The 20,046-nt window shown below is 34.5% G+C and overlaps 1 protein-coding gene across 13 annotated transcripts in view; it reads right to left on the bottom strand.

The window, feature by feature from the left end:
- Window positions 1-20,046, bottom strand: part of AKT3 (AKT serine/threonine kinase 3) — a 284,036-nt gene that overhangs the window by 38,466 nt on the left and 225,524 nt on the right. For all 13 annotated transcript variants that reach the window (XM_055582156.1, XM_055582153.1, XM_055582155.1 and 10 more), the window contains 2 exons: window positions 15,760-15,888; window positions 5,277-5,491 (listed from right to left, as the gene is read on the bottom strand). In XM_055582156.1, the coding sequence (XP_055438131.1) occupies window positions 5,277-5,491; window positions 15,760-15,888 (344 nt within the window). The remainder of the gene's footprint in view (window positions 1-5,276; window positions 5,492-15,759; window positions 15,889-20,046) is intronic.

The following is a 20,046-nucleotide window of genomic DNA, read 5'->3' as shown; positions in this document are numbered from 1 at the left end:
TTAGTTCAATACTGTTTTCAATCTAAAATATAGACAAGATAGTGACTGAAGTAGCAGTTAAAATGGAAAACTATAATCATTTTTAGAAATAAAGGGTTTTAATTCGGCTTCAGTCATTCATTTTTATGTCACTCCTTAGTTCTCAAGCAATATTTGGCTTTGGACATAGCCAGCATTTAATCTACATTTATCAAATACATATATAACTAAAGTATCAGCCATGAATACTACACAAAGACTAAGAATATAATCTTAGACTGCCATTTTAGAAGTTGGTAGAGATTCTTTAACATAAGCTTCTTCAAAGTGTGAAACTGTCAAAAATTTCAATGTCAATGACTCCCTAATATACAATTTAAGACTCCAAAATAATATCAAAATATGATTTACATTAAGATATTTTTGTCTAAGAATACCAAATTCCCATATCAGAAAGCCAATCTAAAATCCTCAGCCATTATGGAGTCTTCATAACTAGAAGCAACATGGGATTTACAGTTTCCTTGTGTTACTGAATGCAACATGAGGTTATGATGTTCCTACAAAATTTGCATAGGATGTTAAGAGACATACTAACAGAATAATCATAAAGTAATGAAGAATAAGAAATAAAAGCAAACTGAGAGCTGACTCTTTGACAGAACTGAGAGCAATTCAGTAAAGAGTATCAGAAAAACTGAAGCAGTATTTAAATAATTGAATAGGAATAATAAAGAGGTATACTATCTTTGATTATGTTTCCAAAGACTTTTCAGGGTCCTTTGTTGGCTCTTTCTCTTCTTTCTACCTCCTAAATTTTTGACATTTCCCAAGTCTCTGTCCTAGGGTGTCTTCTTTTTATATTCTACTCTGTTCACTATTGTCATGGCTCCAGTCATGAGATGTTTACAGACCCCAAATCTAAATATTCAGTTCTTGTGTTTCTGTTTCTTTTAATTAATTTTTAGTGGAGTATAGTTGCTTTGCAATGTTGTGTTAGTTTCTACTGTTCAGAAGAATCAATCAGTTATATAGATATATACATATCAGTTCAGTTCAGTCGCTCAGTAGTGTCTGACTCTTTGCGACCCCATAAACCGCAGTACGGCAGGCCTCCCTGTCCATCACTTACTCCCGGAGTCCACCCAAATCCATGTCCATTGTGTCGGTGATGCCATCCAACCATCTCATCCTCTGTCATCCCCTTCTCTTCCTGCCCTCAATTTTTCCCAGCATCAGGGTCTTTTCAAATGAGTCAGCTCTCCGATGAGGTGGCCAAAGTACTGGAGTTCAGCTTCAACATCAGTCCCTCCAATGAACACCCAGGACTGATCTTCTTTAGGATGGACTGGTTGGATCTCCTTGCAGTCCAAGGGACTCTCAAGAGAATTCTCCAACACCACAGTTCAAAAGCATCGATTCTTCTGTGCTCAGCTTTCTTTCTAGGCCAACTCTCACATCTATACATGACTACTGGAAAAACCATAGCCTTGACTAGACGGACCTCTGTTGACAAAGTTATGTCTCTGCTTTTTAATATGCTGTCTAGGTTGGTCATAACTTTCCTTCCAAGGAGCAAGCGTCTTTTAATTTCATGGCTGCAATCAACATCTGCAGTGATTTTGGAGCCCAGAGAAATCAAGTCAGCCACTGTTTCCACTGTTTCCCCTGTTTCCCCATGTATTTGCCAAGAAGTGATGGGACCGGATGCCATGATCTTAGTTTTCTCTTTTTTGATTTCTTTCTCATTTAGGTCATACAGAGCATTGAGTGGGGTCCCTGTACTATACAGCAGGTTCTCATCAGTTATCCATTTTATACACACTATTGTATATATGTCATTCCCAATCTCCCAATTCATCTCACCTCCCTACCCTGCCTTGGTATCCATAAGTTTGTTCCCTACATCTGTGTCTTTATTTTTGTTTTGCAAATAAGTTCACCTTGAATAGGACAACTGGACAGCTACATGTAAAAGAAGGAAATTAGAACACTCTCTAACACCATACACAAAAATAAACTCAAAATGGATTAAAGACCTAAATGTAAGCACAGACACTATAAAACTCTTAGAGGAAAACATAGGCAGAACATTCTCTGACATAAATTGCAGCAAGATCTTTTCTGACCCACCTTCTAGAATAATAAAAATAAAAACAAAAATGAACAAATGAGATTTAATTAAACTTCAAAGCTTTTGCACAGCAAAGGAAACCATTAACAAAACAAAAAGACACCCTCAGAACAGAGAAAATATTTGCAAATGAAGCAACTGACGAGGGATTAATCTCCAAAATATACAAACAACTCATGCAGCTCAATAAAACAAACAATGAACCAACCAACCCAGTGAAAAAATTAGCAGAAGACCTAAACAGACATCTCTCCAAAGACATACGGATGGCCAACAAACAGATGAAAGGATGCTCAACATAACTTATTATTAGAGAAATGCAAATCAAAAACTGCAATGATGTACCACCTCACACTGATCAGAATGTCCATCATTAAAAAATCTACAAACAATAAATACTGGAGAGGATGTAGAGAAAAGGGAACCCCCCTACACTGTTGGAAGGCGTGTAAATTGGAAGGTTCCCTATGAAGAGTATGGAGGTTCCTTAAAAAACTAAAAAACAGAACTATCATATGACCCAGCAATCCCATTCCTGGCTATACACCTGGAGGAAATCAGCTATTGTGTTTCTAGTAAGCACTGGTACTCTTTTCAGCTGCCTGCTTGACATTTAGGCTTTCTACAGAAACCTCAGACTCAGTACAGCAAAACTAATATCAACATCCACCCCCATCAAGCCTCCTCCTTTGCCTGTACTCCCACTCTGTCAGTAATAACTCCATTCTCCAGACTAGTCATCCAAGTTGGAAACCTCAGAGGCATCCCAAAGTCCTTCCACTTTCTCATCATTTCTATTTAATCATTCACAAAGTCTACTTAGCACGATTTACCACTGTTTGGGGATGGATTCCATCTCTTTATGTGGACAATTCCAAATGTATTCTTCATTACTCTGCCTACTTGCCCCTGGCCCTCACTGTTCTAATCTATCCATGACAAAGCTGCCTGAGTTATCTTTTCATAACACAAATTTGATTATACCATCCATTACTATTAATCATTCAGTGGCTTCTCATCTCCTTCTGAATAAAGATTAAATATTTTCTAAGAAGCAGAAGGTCCTTAGAATCTAACACATGAGCATCATCTCCCAATGTCACCCAACTCATACTCTATGCTCCAGCTGATGAACTTCTCAAATGCCATGTTCACCTGTAATTCGAGCTGTTCTTCACATGTAAAATTCTCTGCATGAAAATCACTGCAAATTCCAACCCCTTCATAGGCCAGCTCAAGGTTTCCAATCCCCTAGATAGCTAACAATTTCAATAGCATTTGTCTGTAGTTTAGCCTGAGCATCTGTGAATATGTTTTGTACCCCACGTTATTCTATGAATCCCTAAAGCAGAGGTTGTTCATCTTATTTATCCTTGCATTCCTAATATTTTAATGTAGCAGTGGAGGGGCTTGACGTATGTACCTTAAAAAGGAAATAACAGTTTAAAATAGCACATCTTCTCTTTAGACAGTATCAACCTCTGGGTAGACAAAACTTTAAGAGTTGTCCTACATACCAGGCAACTAACATTCTAGAAATTCCCCTCACATTTATTCAACAATTACCATGGGCTGTCCTCAGAGGGTGGGGGGAGGGTGGACGGTGGGGAAATGACAATAAAAAAATAAAGGAGACATGAAAACCAGAAGGAGAAGTCAGAAAAAGATGGGTTAAAAATTCACTACCCTAAGGCAAATATTAGGCCCAAAACTCAAGCAGATAAAATAGATATCCTAGCTCCATTTATAAGATTATCTATAGCCAAGTACCTCTTGTTACAATAGCTGTGAAACAATCACATCAAATGGAATACATTTTAAAACCTAAACCAAGAACATGGTGCACTATAAAGAAGATACAAGATAAATATCAAATAGGTACATAAAAACTTGATCTCTATTCTTGTTCTCCACAAATTTTCTGTGAGAACTAGGATAAATCACTTAAACCTCCCTGGGCCTCATTTTCTCCCAGTCAAACAGAAATGAGAATTATATCTATCCTTTCTACTCCACAGGCTACTAAAAAGCAAGGGAAATAAAGAGATGTGCTAATGTCCTGGCAAAGAACATAAAATTACTTTATAAATATAAGGTAAGGTCTCAGTTACAGGATTCAGAAACATTTCTGAATGGCTCTTCACTAAGCAAAAAGATGGTACCTCTTTTATTATGTTTGCTTATTTCTGCCGAAGGGAAAATCATGTTCCTCACAAATTTAAAAGCTGTAAATGTGTGATGGAAAGCTTCTCCAAGGTAAACAAAGCCCACATTTTAGAATTCACTTATTCCTTCACTCATTAATTCAGTCTGTCACAAATACACACTGAGCATCAACCAGTAACAGAACATTATGAAAATTATGTGAGGTGTTACAAAAAATTAAATATATGAAATGGTCTACCCTTAAGACACTTAAGGTCTGCGAGATTTTCAGAGAAACAGGGTTATGTACGTGTGTATATATATATCTAATGGAACAATGAGTTTACATGTATACACAAACACATAGATTCAGAGACATTTTATAATTAATAGTCATTTCATGTGTGACTTATAAAATGTATGTATAAATAAATATATAAACATGAACAAAGAATACTATAGCTCATTAAGCAAAGAACTATAGGATTTTTCAGGTCATAGCTGTATCTATAAAAATAGAAATACAAAGTGTATAAAGACATTTTTTCCACTAGTCCTTTCAGCCATGCAGGAAAAAGAATTATCTTCGAACGACAAACAAAAAAAGTAGCTAGATATATTAACATAGGTTAATGTGGGAGGAAAGTATAGAGACAGTTCTATCTGTTTTATAATGTAAATCAGCAGAAATATAAAGCCCAGAGATTGAAAGGGAAAAAAAGGGATCCTCCTATTCCCACAATAGCAAGCACCATGCAAATTAGGAAATTGTTTGCTCGTAACACTCTCAAAATCCTTATTTGGTAAAATCTGTATAAAATTTCCAAGTTAGGGAAGAGTTGAGAAAAAATTTTAAATGTTCTATATTATGCAGTTAAAAATAAGTCAGAGTCTCAGTGGGAAGATGTCTGCATCAAATACATTGCTTCTTGGAGTTAGTTATATGTGAATTAATTTCCATATCACAATTTCTAACCATATTCATCAGTAACTCACGGGCGTGTTATTTGTGGCTTACCGTTTATTTGGATCCTTTATCAAGAGGCCTGAAAGCAATGATTTTGCATCTGAAGAGAGTGTTCGAGGAAATTTAATATCTTCCATTAGAATTAGTTCAAAAAGTTTCTCATGATCCTGGTTATAGAAAGGTAATCTCCCGCACATCATTTCATACATGACAACCCCAAGGCCCCACCAATCCACAGCTCGGCCATAGTCATTATCTTCTAACACCTAAAAGTGAAACCAGTAAAAGATTAATTTTTACATGTTAACCTTTTAAGCATTATTTATAAAACATAAGATTTTTACAGAAAAGTGAATCATAACTTTCAAAACCTAAGTAGGTGATTCTGAGATCTTGACATTTAAACTATGAAGAATCTTACAAAAGATATAAATCTTACAAAAGATATAAATCACATCAAATATGTGAAATGTTCAATATATAGCCAGATATAAGGGGTGAAAAAAAAGAGGTATTGCAACCTTTTATGCAGCCTACTGCAAAATTCTAAGTAAATGAATTAAGTGGAGAACAGAGGAGCCTAGCATGCTGCAGTCCACAAGGTCAGGTCGCAAAGTGTCGGACATAACTTAGCCACTGAACAGCAAAGCAAAGTAAATGAATATATGAGTGCCCTAAGGATCAAAAGAAAACTATCTGCATACTTAACACATTTTCATTTAGGCCTACTTAATTTTTCATTCTGGTTCCAGTAAGGTGGTCAGTAAGTAACAACTTGGAGCTAAACTGTGTTGATTATAGAGAACATAATGTGTCTAACACCTTCTTGCACTGAGAAGAACTAATACAAATCAGTGACAGATAGGAGTAAACAGATGCATTGTATTAAAGAAGCATCCAGGGCATGACAATCATGAAAATATATATGAAACTTTTTGGAAGACCCTACACATTGAAACTCTTGCAAGGAAATATGTAGGCAACAGAGTGAATATAAAGATTGTTTGATTGAGTTGTAATAAACTTTAGCATCCAAAGTTTTAGAACCTCACAACAATTTCTATTAAACACAAACAATAAAAACCATGGACTCGATATCTGTCTGGTATATGCCCTTAAATTTATTTCCCAAAACACATTACATGTAAAATATATTTAGTAAGAAACAATATGCAAGTATCAGTTATGCTGTGCTCGAGCAACCTGTTCAAACTGAAACATCACTTGCCGTTTGTACCAGGAAAAATATGATTACCTTTCTACAAGGTATGTTCCTCAATCAGTGGAAATTAATCATTTGGATCTTTCAATATTTTATTTCAAGACACTGTATTTGTATAGTAATGTAATTTTTAAACACCAGTGATTTTTTAATCTATTCCATGGCCAATTACCAGAATGTGCTGTCTGTAGGCCTTTATCTAATAGATGCTGGATTTCACCTAATAACAAAAATTTTAAAGTCTAAGTAACCTCTTACTGCACTCCTACAACACCAAAAAAACAGTGGTACACACAAAAAAGAGCCAAATGTGGTTTTTAACCTCTTTTTTCATAAAACCATAAAAAGCATAAAAGCTGGATTAACTGCCTCCCGAACCCACATTTCACCAGCCGGGTTCTCATCCCCAGCTGGCAAAACTGGCAATCCTTTATTTTTGTTTAAATACCTGGTTTGCAGCCAGAAGGGAAAGTGAGTACATAAAAAAAGGTTTTATTTTTGAAGAGAAATAAGCAACTGAAAAATAAAACTGTATTGTAAAAAAATCTGTTTGATAAAGTATATTTTATTTAGCTTCGTAAAATGAACACTGATTCTCAAGATAAGTGGTTTTGCTTCTGAACATACAAGCTTTAATTGAAATATACATCCATAATGCTACAATTAGAACTGTTTGCTGCATTACTCTGTACTGAACAAACGTGATGTAACTAACACATTATCTCAGTGACATGTAAAACTTAGGCAATGTTGAGGAGAAAATACCCTAACAACTCAGCCAGTCCTCTTTATCTGGAAGCCTTTGTCATCAATTAAAAAGAGAGATTTCTGTTCAACTCCTACCTTAAGACAGCTGGAAGATGAAATACACAGAAAATAAAACTAAAAAGGATTGTAATATTCTACATGTGGATATACTATAAAATATATTACCACTGTTCATACAATATCCTTTCTCCTTACATCTAAATCAAAATATAATACTTTGAAGTAATGTAGAAACTCCTGACTGAAATTAACACCCACAGCCTAGTAATATATAAAATTTACATTCTTTAGCCCAAGAGTTGCAGTTCCTTCTGATTCCCTCTGATCATTTTTTCCCCTCCTAGCAAAAAGGCTAATTACTTCATGGTTAGCACCAGGGCTGATCCAAAGAGTAAGATACATGGTAATGTAGAGGTACAACAATGTTCATACATTTCAAACTCCATTACAAGGCAATTTATCATATAATCTGGATATATATGCAGATCAAAATCTGCTTCTAAAGGAATAATTCACTGAAAGACTTACTTGAAGAACCAAACTAAAGACAATGTTCTTTTCCATGAAATCAATGTCATTAATGTTTAAACTACAATCAAGTTAAAATATGAAGGAAGATATTTGGTATTTCCTTCTACACTTACTGTCCTCTGTAACCCTAGATGTAGCTTCATGTTACAAGAACATTTAACACAAATGCCCAGAGATCAAGAACAAGTGGGGAATTGAAACACGAAAAGAATGTAAATGTTAAAAAATGTTGAGAAGTCACATCAATAAACCCCAAGCAGAGCCCAAGCTCTAGGAAACAAGGTGTAGTTTCAATTTTTCTACTAGGAGCCAGAGATTGCTTCACTTTCTAATATAATAAAATCCAAGATTCAAGGAAGTCACAGCAGGTTATCAATTACTTTTAAATGATCTGGTAATACCTGATTAATATTTGGTAACATTTGAAGTACACACTTTCATTTATCAAAAACCAGCTAAGTTTTAAAAAATCACTATGAACAGCTCTTGAATGGTTACTAATATCAAAGAATGACATTAAATAATAAATTTTACATTTTAAAATGATACCATCAATTAAAGTTCCCAAAGTAAATACTTATTTCATGAATGGGTACTTTCAGAAGGCATATTCATTTCAATATTCTTTTACCAATTATGATTTACTGAGAGGCTGAAGGAATACCTTTCTCAGCTTGTTTGCCAGGCCACACAAAGCACTCAAGGCAAGTAGTTATGAGGAGGCTATGTATGCCCTGGAGTGGCTTACTGCTCAATCAATAATCCTGACAGAACAGATGGGGGAAAAAATTAAACATCTAAACAAACTGTCTGTACACCTATGTTGTGAAAGTAAACTGCGAACTTGGATGAACCAATTTACCGCTAATTCAATTTTTTTTTTCCTCTGGTAACCTTATATTTCAGGTAACTGATATTGTGTTTTATACATAAACACACAGTTAGATGCTATATAATCTACAGAAATCCTTTAATATTCCTATCACAGAAATGTTGCTAAAAGATGACCTATAAATCTTCTAACTCAGATTCTAAAATGTATTGCAGCTACAGAACTATTACATATATTTCACAAGAAAAATGAATTCCATGGTTTACTGCTATTTTCTTCATAAATATATACTTTATACCCAGTTTTCAACTGCTCTAATGATTCTAAAGGGACTGAAACTGTGCCATTTGCTCTGAATTAAGATGCTGTAAGCTTCATGGCTGCCTCCTAGCATGCACACACAAGTACTTGCATGCAGTTCATCTCCTACTTCCAGAAGCATTCTCTGGCTAGAACAGGCCAAGCTAAATGGATACAACAGTGGTATCTTCCCAGAGATTCCTATACTTCCTTTTTATCCTGAAGCAACGGACATTACGGGGTTCTAAGAAACTGGGTCTTTGTAACCAAAGCAAAAATGGCCATTATAAAACACGATAGACAATCACTAGTGTTCCCAGTTAGGGCTGGTTTTGTATATGTTATGTCTCAGAGAATTTAAAATTACACTCCGTGCTTAAATCAGAATCATTCCAAAGTACTGAATGCAAATATTCTGATTGTTAAAATCAAAAGACTATATAGCACTCAAAAGAACTTTAGGTGAAAAATAGCTTCAAAAAAAACCTGACAGAAGTCTAGGGAAGTAAAAGCTGGTACTTATAAAGGTTGAGAGACATTAACACTGAACTAAAAATATCATTTTTGTTTATATTTAAACAATATCTAAATTGGGGACCCAGTGGGAATTTTTTTAACTACGCAGTTTTTCATTGAACTATGGCTGACTTACAACACTGTGTTAGTTTCCAATGTACAGCACAATGGGATGGTTTTTAATATCATCCAGAAACAGTATAAACAGCCAACTCATGACAGACGTTCTTAAATACAAATTCTAACAATAAAGCAGACAACTTCTGTCTGAACTAATCACTGTGCTCATCCACTTAATTTCCCCCTTAGTATTGGTGATGAGACCAGTTTAGAACCATCAAGATGTGAAGGCTTTCAAAAATACTTCAGGGGGACAAGTGCTACATGCATCATTAAGAATGAAATAAAATATTAGGTATGTATACAGCTTGGGAAAAGCTACTAAAATAACTTTTCATTTTTACAAAATGAAAAGCTTAGAAGTTTTAAGATTTAGTTTCATCATCTGTTAGAACTAGTACAATTTTGTCCAAGGGTAAGCAAAACGTAGTTATGTGTGCTACTATTTTTATCTACAGATGAAATGTACAAATATATATATATATATAAAAAACTTTGATTTCATTCATTTTTAAGATCTCCTCAAGATAATACTGATAAGGCCTATAAAATGATGTCTTTTTCATATATTCTTTGTTGTATTTAAAATAAACAAAATTCCATCTAGTACACTTAAAATCAAGTTTGGTTCCACCTACTTCACCTATGTACTCTATACTCCAGGCTACCAGCTATCTTCACCTTTAATTAACACGATTCTCCCCACCCTCCTGAAAGTTAATGTATACTTTTGGCCTTTCATTTGTGCTATTATCTATAAAGAATCGCAATGACTTTAAGCAAGTTTTTGTATTAAAATAGTTATCAAAATATTTTCATCTATTGCAGATACTGTCAAAATACATATTATAAAAGATATTGAAGCTAGTAGGCTTCAAAAGTGAATAAAATGATACGCAGTGACTACTTTCTAAAAATGAGTTTCCAAAAACTAGAAATACATTAAAAATGCATCTTCAGCCACTGAAAAACATAGCATTTTACACATATGAAATAAAATTATATACATTTTTTTTCTGAATAGCAACCACAACTAGATACTATGTATTTTCCAACAATCAAGTCATTTTTTGCAATCTTTTTGTTAGTTCTAACTTGATTATCAAATAATTTTTATTTTTACACTATTACAGAAGTGCATTTCTCTAGGTTTCCAAAACCACCTTATTCAACCTTCCCCATCTGTCACCATCTGCTTCTTTTTAGCATGTACTTTTTGTGTGATCACATAAGCATGTGAAAAATAACTAACATTCAGATGATTATCTGCTGGTACATTTGAGGACTGGGCATAATAAAAGTGAACTGCCAAAACGTACTTAACACTTTTAATTTTGTTGGGTCTTGCATGTAAGCTACATTTGATTTTCAAACTGTTTTACAGTTGGAAAGTTGATCAGGTACTGCTAACTCAAGAGCAAAGCTGAGACTCTAAATAATTAGCACTGCATAAAAGGATGGTTTGGATTCAATGAGAGCCAAATCAAATAATAAAATTTAACAGTAAGATTTTATATATGATTTCTAATTTCTTTATATTTCTAGGCATGAGAATATAGTAGATACGATGAAAACAAAACCCCCTCAAAACACCATAGTCCATAATATATGGCAGGTCAAATTTATTTCCTTCCAATACAAAAGAGCAAAACCACTTTAAAACTATCTATACTAATGCAGCTTTAGAGATGCAGCACACTAAACATAGAGTTAATGCCCATTAGGACTGTATCTCTGCAACATCTTTTTAAAAAGATACTTTTTCCCCCTTTAATAAAAAAGGTACACAGTTCTTCATCAAAAGAAGAGAAAAAATACTTTAAAAAATATCCTTTTTTTAACAAATGGCATTTTTATATCATAATTTCTTTTTTCCTGGTGGTCTTTAAGAAGAAATCTCAGTTCATTTAAAAATCAGGTGTAAGTCTGAGATATAGTACAGTTAATGCATCAGTTTTGAACTGATTTCTAACAGTATTTTTGAAGTATTTTTTAAAATATCCTGCAACCATCTTTAAGTAGCAAAGCATTCTGACCAAATTAAAACAGTTTAGGGAATCCCCTGGAGGCCCAGGGATTAGGACTCCCAGACTCTACGGTAAGGGGCACAAGTTCAATCCCTCGTCAGGGAACCACGATCCTGCATCTCTTGTGGCATGGCCAAAAAAAACAGAACAAACAAGCAAACAAAACCCCTCCAATACTAGTTGAAAATGTAAAGGATGGCCACTGCTAGATGAATGAGAGGCTGCAGAAAGATGTCTCCATAATGTGTAAACAGGTCTCCCATGTGAAGGTAATAGACTAACAAGGAGCCCTTCAAAAGAGAAGCAGTACTCAGGCACATACTCCAGGTCTGATAAACAGCTACTACTGACAAACTACCAAGAAAAATCTGGCATCAATAATGCTATGTACCAGAAATGTCAAGGTTCAAAGACAGTGAGAGATACCATCTGCAGTGAAGGGAAGAGGCTAGTTTAAGCTCTTGCCAATCCCTCTCTAATTCTGACCATGCATATCTGGATCATATATTGCCTTGCTCTCAGTTCACGTGCTTTTCCCTTGTCTGTGAGATCAAATCTAAACACTTTCCCATTCTGATCCTGATCTACACATCCAGCCTCCTCTTAGTCTGCTCCCTCTTTACTGCCACCAGACCCTCCAACCACCTTTCCTTTCACTGTACATAACTCTAGTAAAGCAATTATTTTCTTGGACAGTAATGATTATTCTCCATATCCTATCACCTTAGTAAATACAGCAGGCTACCAGATGACAAAAAACATTTCTATGATCTTTGCATTCCCAGTACCTAACAGAATGCACAACACCTATTAAATACTCAACAAATATTTCTTTAATGAATGAATGAGTGTTCTTCAGTGAAATGGTCTACACCAGAGATCAGAAGAAAAAACTTAAATTCTTGTTTTTAAAAGTAAGCATATAAAACAGTTACCCTGATTTAACAAAATGCAGTTTGACACAAATGCTTAAAATATAAAAATTGAAACTGCGTGAGAAGTTTAGTTGTCTCGTTTTGTCATCCTCAAATAGTAACCACAACGATCACTCTCCCCTGTGAAAACAAGGTCAAGATGTTAATTATGAACCGACATCTCTCAGCCATCGGGTATATAAACTGCTTTTAAACCCTTCTGCAATATTTTTTCAAAAGGTATACAGAAAGGGTTTACCTGTCTTTAAGAAGAAATTGATAATTCCCTGTGAACTATAAACTTTCAATTTAGAAACAACTGGACTCTTCTTGGATTAAATTCCTGGTTTTGTTCTTCAGTTGATGATATTTGCATATAAAAACAGTATCTTTGTTTCTTAGGAGATCATCTGCTTCTGAAATGAGATGTATTTATCTTCTACAGAAATAATTTCCCCTAATTGTGATACAACTAATTTTGTCATTCTAAATATGGGATATCATCATCCAAGGCAAATGTATAGCAGGGGCAACTGGAACTCCAGAGAAACAAAGATTTTGTTTTTCATGACATTCACAAAAATAATCCTATTCTAGAAAATGTGATCTTGTATTTGAATAAACAAGAAACAGTATTCTAAACTTTTACCAAATTCAGCTCCAACAAGGAAGCTCCATACATGTTAGCTCAAAAATGGAAAATTTTAAACTCCAGATTTTATAACAGAAAAAAATGTTACTTTTGGCAGACCTTGATAAAATAATATTTGGAAATTTACTATGAAAAATACTGCTAATATTTCAAATTACTAGCATTTATTTACAAAAACTTAAAATTATTGAAATGTAATTTTAATCTCTTATTGAAAAGAGCTATTGTAGTAATAAACTGGCATTAGTTACTATACATATAAGGAATGCTAGTATCATTCTGAATATATTTCCATTTCCTAATTCTTTTGATTACTTTTCCTGCTGAGCATTTACAAAGAATCTATTTTTAGAAATGGCAATTACTTACATCTATAGTGGCCTTGAAACAGTGATTTTTTCTTTTTGGCTACCACGTTATGCGATTAAAAAAGTAAAAATAGGCTTTATAAGACGAACCTCGTTAGAATCCTGTTTCTATCTCTACCACCTCCTATCTGTGTACAGATTACATTAAAAATTCTGATCCTCAGTTCCCTTACCTTTAAAAAAAACAGGTTTGCTATCTCAAAAGGTTATTCCAAATTTGCAATGTACATATATAGCATGCAGCAGATAATACATGTTCAATAAATAGTTATCATCATCCATCAAACATAAATGCCTCCCTCCTTTGCTCTGGTGACACTAACCTTGTTGGAGTCTGAGGGAAGAATTGAACTTGTGCCTCACAGGTTTTATACTAGCTGCTCCCTGTGTTTGGAAAACTCGTCCCCTGTATTTTTACAATAGTTGCCTCTTAGCATTCAGGTCCCTGGTTAAACATCACTTTCCCTGAACATCCTATCTGTAGAAGATTATATTTTCCAAAGAGGGCTGCAACAGTATCTCCCATGTCACATGTTTTTGCCATGGAGAGGTGGGATCTATGTCACTACCCTCTTAAACACGTGCAGGCTCAGGAATGTTTTAGCATATGCAGAGGTGATGTGCAATTCCTGACACGAAGTCACAAAAGGGGATTCACAGAGAAATGTTTATAGCAGCATTATTGGCCAAAACCTGAAAGCAATCCAAATGTCCATCAGCTGCTGCATGGATAGACAAAATGTATTATATTCATACAGCAGAATATTATTTTGGCCATAAAAAGGAATGAAGTACCAAAAACATGCTAAAGCATGGATGAATCCTGAAAATAAACTGAGAGGCCAGACACAAGAGGCCATGTATTGTATGATTCCATTTGTATGAAACATTTAGAATAGACACACCTAGTGACAAAGTAGATTAGCAGTTGTCTAGCAGGAGGGGAGGTTAGGCAGGAGCTAACGTGTATGGAGCTTCCTCGGTGGAGTGATGAAAATATTCTGGAATTAGATAGTGGTGGCGGTTGCACTGCACAACTCGGAACATGCTACAGGCCACTACTAGGCACTGAGAAGGCTGAATTTTATGGTACATGATAATAGAGTTTAAGAAATACACTATGAAGAGGAATTTTTTAAAAATTAATAAAACATTTCTTCATTGTTTGCTACATTAAAAAAAAAAAAAAAAAAACCTGAAGCAGTTTCTTAACTGTTCCCTAGGACATTTTAGAACCCAAAGCCAAAACAGTCTGGCTACTCTGAAGCCGCAAGGTTATGAGGAAGCCAGGCCATATGGGGAAGCTGAGGCTTTTGAGAGCCCTGTAAGGCACCAGTTGACAGTCAGCATCAACTGTCAGACACCTGAAGTGGGGAGTTTCGATTCCGGCCTCCAGCCACAGAGTCACCCACCGCCGTGCCCTGTGTATCACAGAGCGGCCATTCCTGCTATCCTGACTCAGAACCTTCGATCACATGACATGGTTAGGGTTTGCAGTGGTCTGTTTTGCAGTAATAATAATGAGAACACTACCTAACACAGCCACCACAACCTCCTTTTATCTAGCTTCCTTCCCTTCATGACACATATTCACTGCATGACATTATGCTATATATTTATTTTCTTTCTGTCTCCCTCTACCAGAAGTGAGTTCCCTGAGAGCAGGGTCCTTTGTGTCTTGTTTCTATAACCACACACCCAGAAAAATATTCAATATATAGTAGATGAATAACGTATATTTGTTGAACAAACAAATCAGTGAATCACTATGGAATCCTCAGCATGGGAGGGCACTGGCTGAAGCTTGTTTTTGTTTAGCATGATTTCCAAAATGCAGCCACTGTCATTTTACTAACTTTTCCAGTGAAATCCTTTCTAATAATTAAGAATGAAAACCCACAAAATTACAAACACAAATTATCGTTGTTTCTTTGTTTCTAAGAAAAATCCAAAATGATTTATAAAACTGTTACCATTCTTGCTGAAGTCACTGAAATATTTAATTTTAATAAGTTAATAAAAATAGGCACAAAGAAAAAAAACACATATGGCCAACAAGTAAAAACTGACTTAATTTGATTGTAGTTACCAGTATTTTGTGCTGATTTATATATATTTTTGCCCTAGAATACCATGTTAAACAAGTGGGAGTAAAATAGATTTGATTCATGTTGAAATCCAGGTCAAAGTAGTACACATTGCAGTTTTTTTAAATGCTTAAATGGTTTACTTTGCAAAACATCAGTGTTATTTTTATTTTTCTGAAAATGGCAACACAGCCTACCTCTGGTGCCAGATACTCCGGTGTACCACAGAAAGTCTTCATGGTGGCTGCATCAGTGATCCCTTCTTTGCAAAGTCCAAAATCTGTGATTTTTATGTGGCCATCTTTATCCAGCATCAAATTCTCCAACTGCGTAGTAAGAAAACAGTCTTCAAAAATAGGAAAATACTGTTTTGAAAAATAACTGAATGATGAGTAAGATATTCTGGAAAGAGGACATAATTAGTAAAAGAACTTTTGATACTTACAAACCCTATAGCTGCCTAATTCATGTGTAAAAAGAAACATTTTATCAAATACTTTACAATAATAAACTGATTTTTAAACCCATGGGAGTAAAAGCCATTGCTGTCTTAGTCCTAAGAACTAAAGCCTAAATTAACTTTCGAAAGCAAACATCAATCTTCTTTTTCCCTTTTTAAAATAAAGTTTGATCTAAACCATTTCAAACAGACAAGTATCTTCTTCTAGATATGTACAGATGGTTTTCAACAATTTCTCTTGGGAGTCTATTGCTATTATAAAATATTTATTTACAGAAATGGTTCTTTGGTGGTGGCTGTAAATCAAACCTAAATCTTATTGTGTAAGGTAAGGCAATATCTTCTCTTGCAGTTATTTGTAATAAAGAAATATCAACCCTTTTAAAGTTGGAACCTCTTTCAACCTATTAATACAAAAACAACAATCTTAAAAGAGATAACCAAATAGCCTCAAGTGAAAAATTAAGCAATGCAAGGGGGAAAAGAGCTTGTGCAAAGCTAATGCAATTAAAAATAGTAACAATAACTGATCTTATTCTTCCAATTTGAACCTAAAGTTATGATTATCACCATACAGAGATACACATGAGTTCTGAGTTGAAACTTTATAGTCATGTGTATCGATGGGGCCCCTAACCCTGCTCAGTCATGTACATATACCTAACGGAATACATAAGAAATGCATTCACAAAAAAACACATGTGAAAAAATTATATTAGCAGGATGAATGATAATTAACTTATTTGAGGAGTAGGTAATTATTCTACTCCTTAACATGATAATGTATGAAAGTGCCTACTCAAACTCTGAAGTCAATATCAAATTCAAAACAGAACTCCATATAGGAACATAGATACCAATTTTATAAAATGTGATGATGTTATACTGTTATATATTATCCAGTATCTTATAAACCAGAAACTAAATACAGTTAAGCAAGCTATGCTCAGTATAGCATACTTGGTATACTATACTTATAGTATAGCTTAAATATGCTGCCCAACTGAACTCAATGCTCAATACATGTTTCACGCGCTGCATAGACTTTAGGGAAGTGAGTCTGTTTGACTTGTCTACAGAGAGCTGAATGAACCCTAAATACATTGTTAAACCTTTTAAAAATGAATATTCTCTTATTTTATCTAAATTTAGCTAGACTGATTCTCTACTAACTGAATCTTGAAAATCAAACCCAATGTGCACAAATGGCAATACGTCCTAAATAGTAAAACTGATCAAAATGTCAAAAAAGAATTTGTCTACTTCTCTTTCCTCTTTTCTTTTCTTCTTCATGCTTCTGATTTTCTCCCTTTTCCCTTTCTCTTGAAAACAACACTCTCCTCTTCCTCCTACTTCTATCTTGCCAAAATGAGAAAGAGAAGTATATAATGGACTGTCTGCTGTGTTAAATATATGCTCTGTTCTTAATTTTTAAAAATATGCTTATTGTTCTAACATAGAAATACATTACAATATAAAAACAGAACCTTAAAATGCTATAAAGATCTTTTATAATACATAAGAATTCTTATAGAGACTTCAAATAATACATAACAATATTGAATAAAATATGTAGTTTAGTGTATATCACGCCAATTCACTTAATATGCTTTCTATGCACTGCAAAATAAAACTCTGCATGCACTAATGAGCTAACTGTCCACATTTTGACAAGACTATCTTGAAAAGCACAGATACAGAATATCAGAATATATACTGTTTTTAACAACAAGAAGTACATATATTTTAAAAATCTTGATCCATACCTAATTAGCTAATCTCATCTCCAAGATACCAAGGGTTGAGGGATGAGGAATGAAATGAGATTCAGGGGTAGGATTTGAGTGAAAAACAGGAATAGGATGAAAGTGACCAAGAATTCTCAGTTTGCCTACAACTGAGGAGGTTTCCCAGGATGAAGAATTTTTAATAAAAGTTCTATAACTGGGGAAGTTCCAGGCAAACTACGACAGCTAATCATTCCTTTGTTTTATTAATCGGCTTTATTACAATGATACAGTCAGAAATAAGGTCAGCCTACAGGAGGACTGAGAGATGGGGTAAAGGTCACGATAATGGGGACAAGGTGGCATACTGTATAGGAGGCAGTTGAGAGCAGTGTGGGTAAGACTATGGAATCAAGTCAGAGAACTTTAATGTAAATTCAAGTTCTACCCCTCACTGTGTAAGTAACCTCGTGTATGCTATTGATATATGCATCTCAGTGTGATCTATGACACACAGGTACAATCCACAATGCAACTGTTTTGAGAATTAAATGATACTGAATGGAGAACTTAATCAACAAATGTACTGATCATTTACTAAACATGGAGAGTTTAATGGCTGATTTATACTTGATCAACATGGTATGTGTTCTCCTAGACAACACTGTATGTTAAAGGAAAGAGCAAAGTTCAGAAATGGAACCCTATAAAACACTTTTATCAGCTCTAATGACCTCATTAAAAACAGTTTTTAATATGCATCAATTTCTTTTCAATAAACAACAAATATTTTACAATTTTTGAGCCAGTTATTTTATAATGGTGTTCACTTTCTTCCATCAATTACTGTTCTTCTCTCACTATCCTGAAATGTCATTTTGCTGAGCATGTCATTTCCTATCAGTATGAAAAAAAGTCAGAAATGCATCACCTTAAAAAAATTATATCCCCAAATCTAATCTTATATAGAGATATATCGGGGGTAATTAAATATCCTGTCTGGTTAAGAACATAAATAATTTTATGAAGATGCATAACAAAGATTTCATTAAATATAAGAACCATTAGTTCTTATTGTGAACCTGCGATTCACAAAGGTGAAGGATACCTGGAAACCTTTCAAAAGCAGATCAATGGCTTAGAGATATCAAAAAACACCTGGAAATCACTGCCTTAGTGCACATGACATTAATGTAAGAAGATTTAAGTCAAATTATTTTTAGGAATCTTTCCACTGTGTAAAGGAGGAATAAAAATGTTTACAAATGGTCTTTCTTTGGTTCTCTCTCCTAAATCGAATGCTTTCCTTCTTCCTTTTTTTTTAAACCATAAAAAGGGAAATGTACACCACAACTGCCTGTTCAGGTACTCTCTATTATAAACACTAAATGCATCTGTTTTCTCTCCACTGTCAGTCTTAGCATCTAAGATTGAGGTCAGGGCATTATGATGATAGTTAATGGATACACCCCACTGGCAAAAGCAATGTATGAAGTTAAACAGAAGTGTGAAAGAAAAGATTATACATTCAAAATCTAGGTATTGCTTACTATTTGTATCAGACGGTTGTTTGTTCTCTAATAGTTCATACTTTGAGGAAACAAATATATTAGACATACATCCCAGAGTTTCCATTTTAAAAAGGCAACATTTTTTATGGAGTTGAACTGGACAAGAATTATTTGACAGAGGATCTTGATTCGGTAGGTTTTGAAATCTTTTTTCCTCTGTGCTTCGTGAACAAGAAATGACAGCAAGAAAATACTATGCTCTTTCTGCTCTTGCTGGTGCCTAGAATAAAATTAAACCCTTGCTATTAGAAAGTTTACAAGTTTTTAACTTCTAAGTTTTTAAAAGCTGTCTAATATACAATTCATGTATCATATATTCTAATATCTAGCTATGTAAAATACACACACACACATATATGTATTTTAGGTCTCATTTTATTTAAATGGCTGACATTTTGTGATTAAGCAAAGGAATTACAATAGAATTCCTAAGGGCTCTGACAACTAGTGTAGCAACACAAACAAGTCCCTGCATTCACTCTTACAATCCCACTTTAGCACAGCTACATCAGTACCAAGACTGCCTCAGGCCCAAGAACACAGTGAGAAATTCCGCCCCTGCACCCTGCATATTCAGGTATATGGGCATCAAAGTGCCAAATGTTGTGACCCGTATGAACTTAATGATCATGGGATTAGGACAGTGTATTAAAATGCCGAAAGGAAATCTTTGAATCTTCCTAAACTGGAAAAAGAATTCACAATATACAACAGCAGAGATCACAC

Source organism: Bubalus kerabau, chromosome 5 (genome assembly GCF_029407905.1).
Source record: "Bubalus kerabau isolate K-KA32 ecotype Philippines breed swamp buffalo chromosome 5, PCC_UOA_SB_1v2, whole genome shotgun sequence".
Classification (NCBI taxonomy): domain Eukaryota; kingdom Metazoa; phylum Chordata; class Mammalia; order Artiodactyla; family Bovidae; genus Bubalus; species Bubalus kerabau.
Note: the sequence above shows the minus strand (reverse complement) of the source record. Positions and strands in the feature narration are given on the sequence as shown.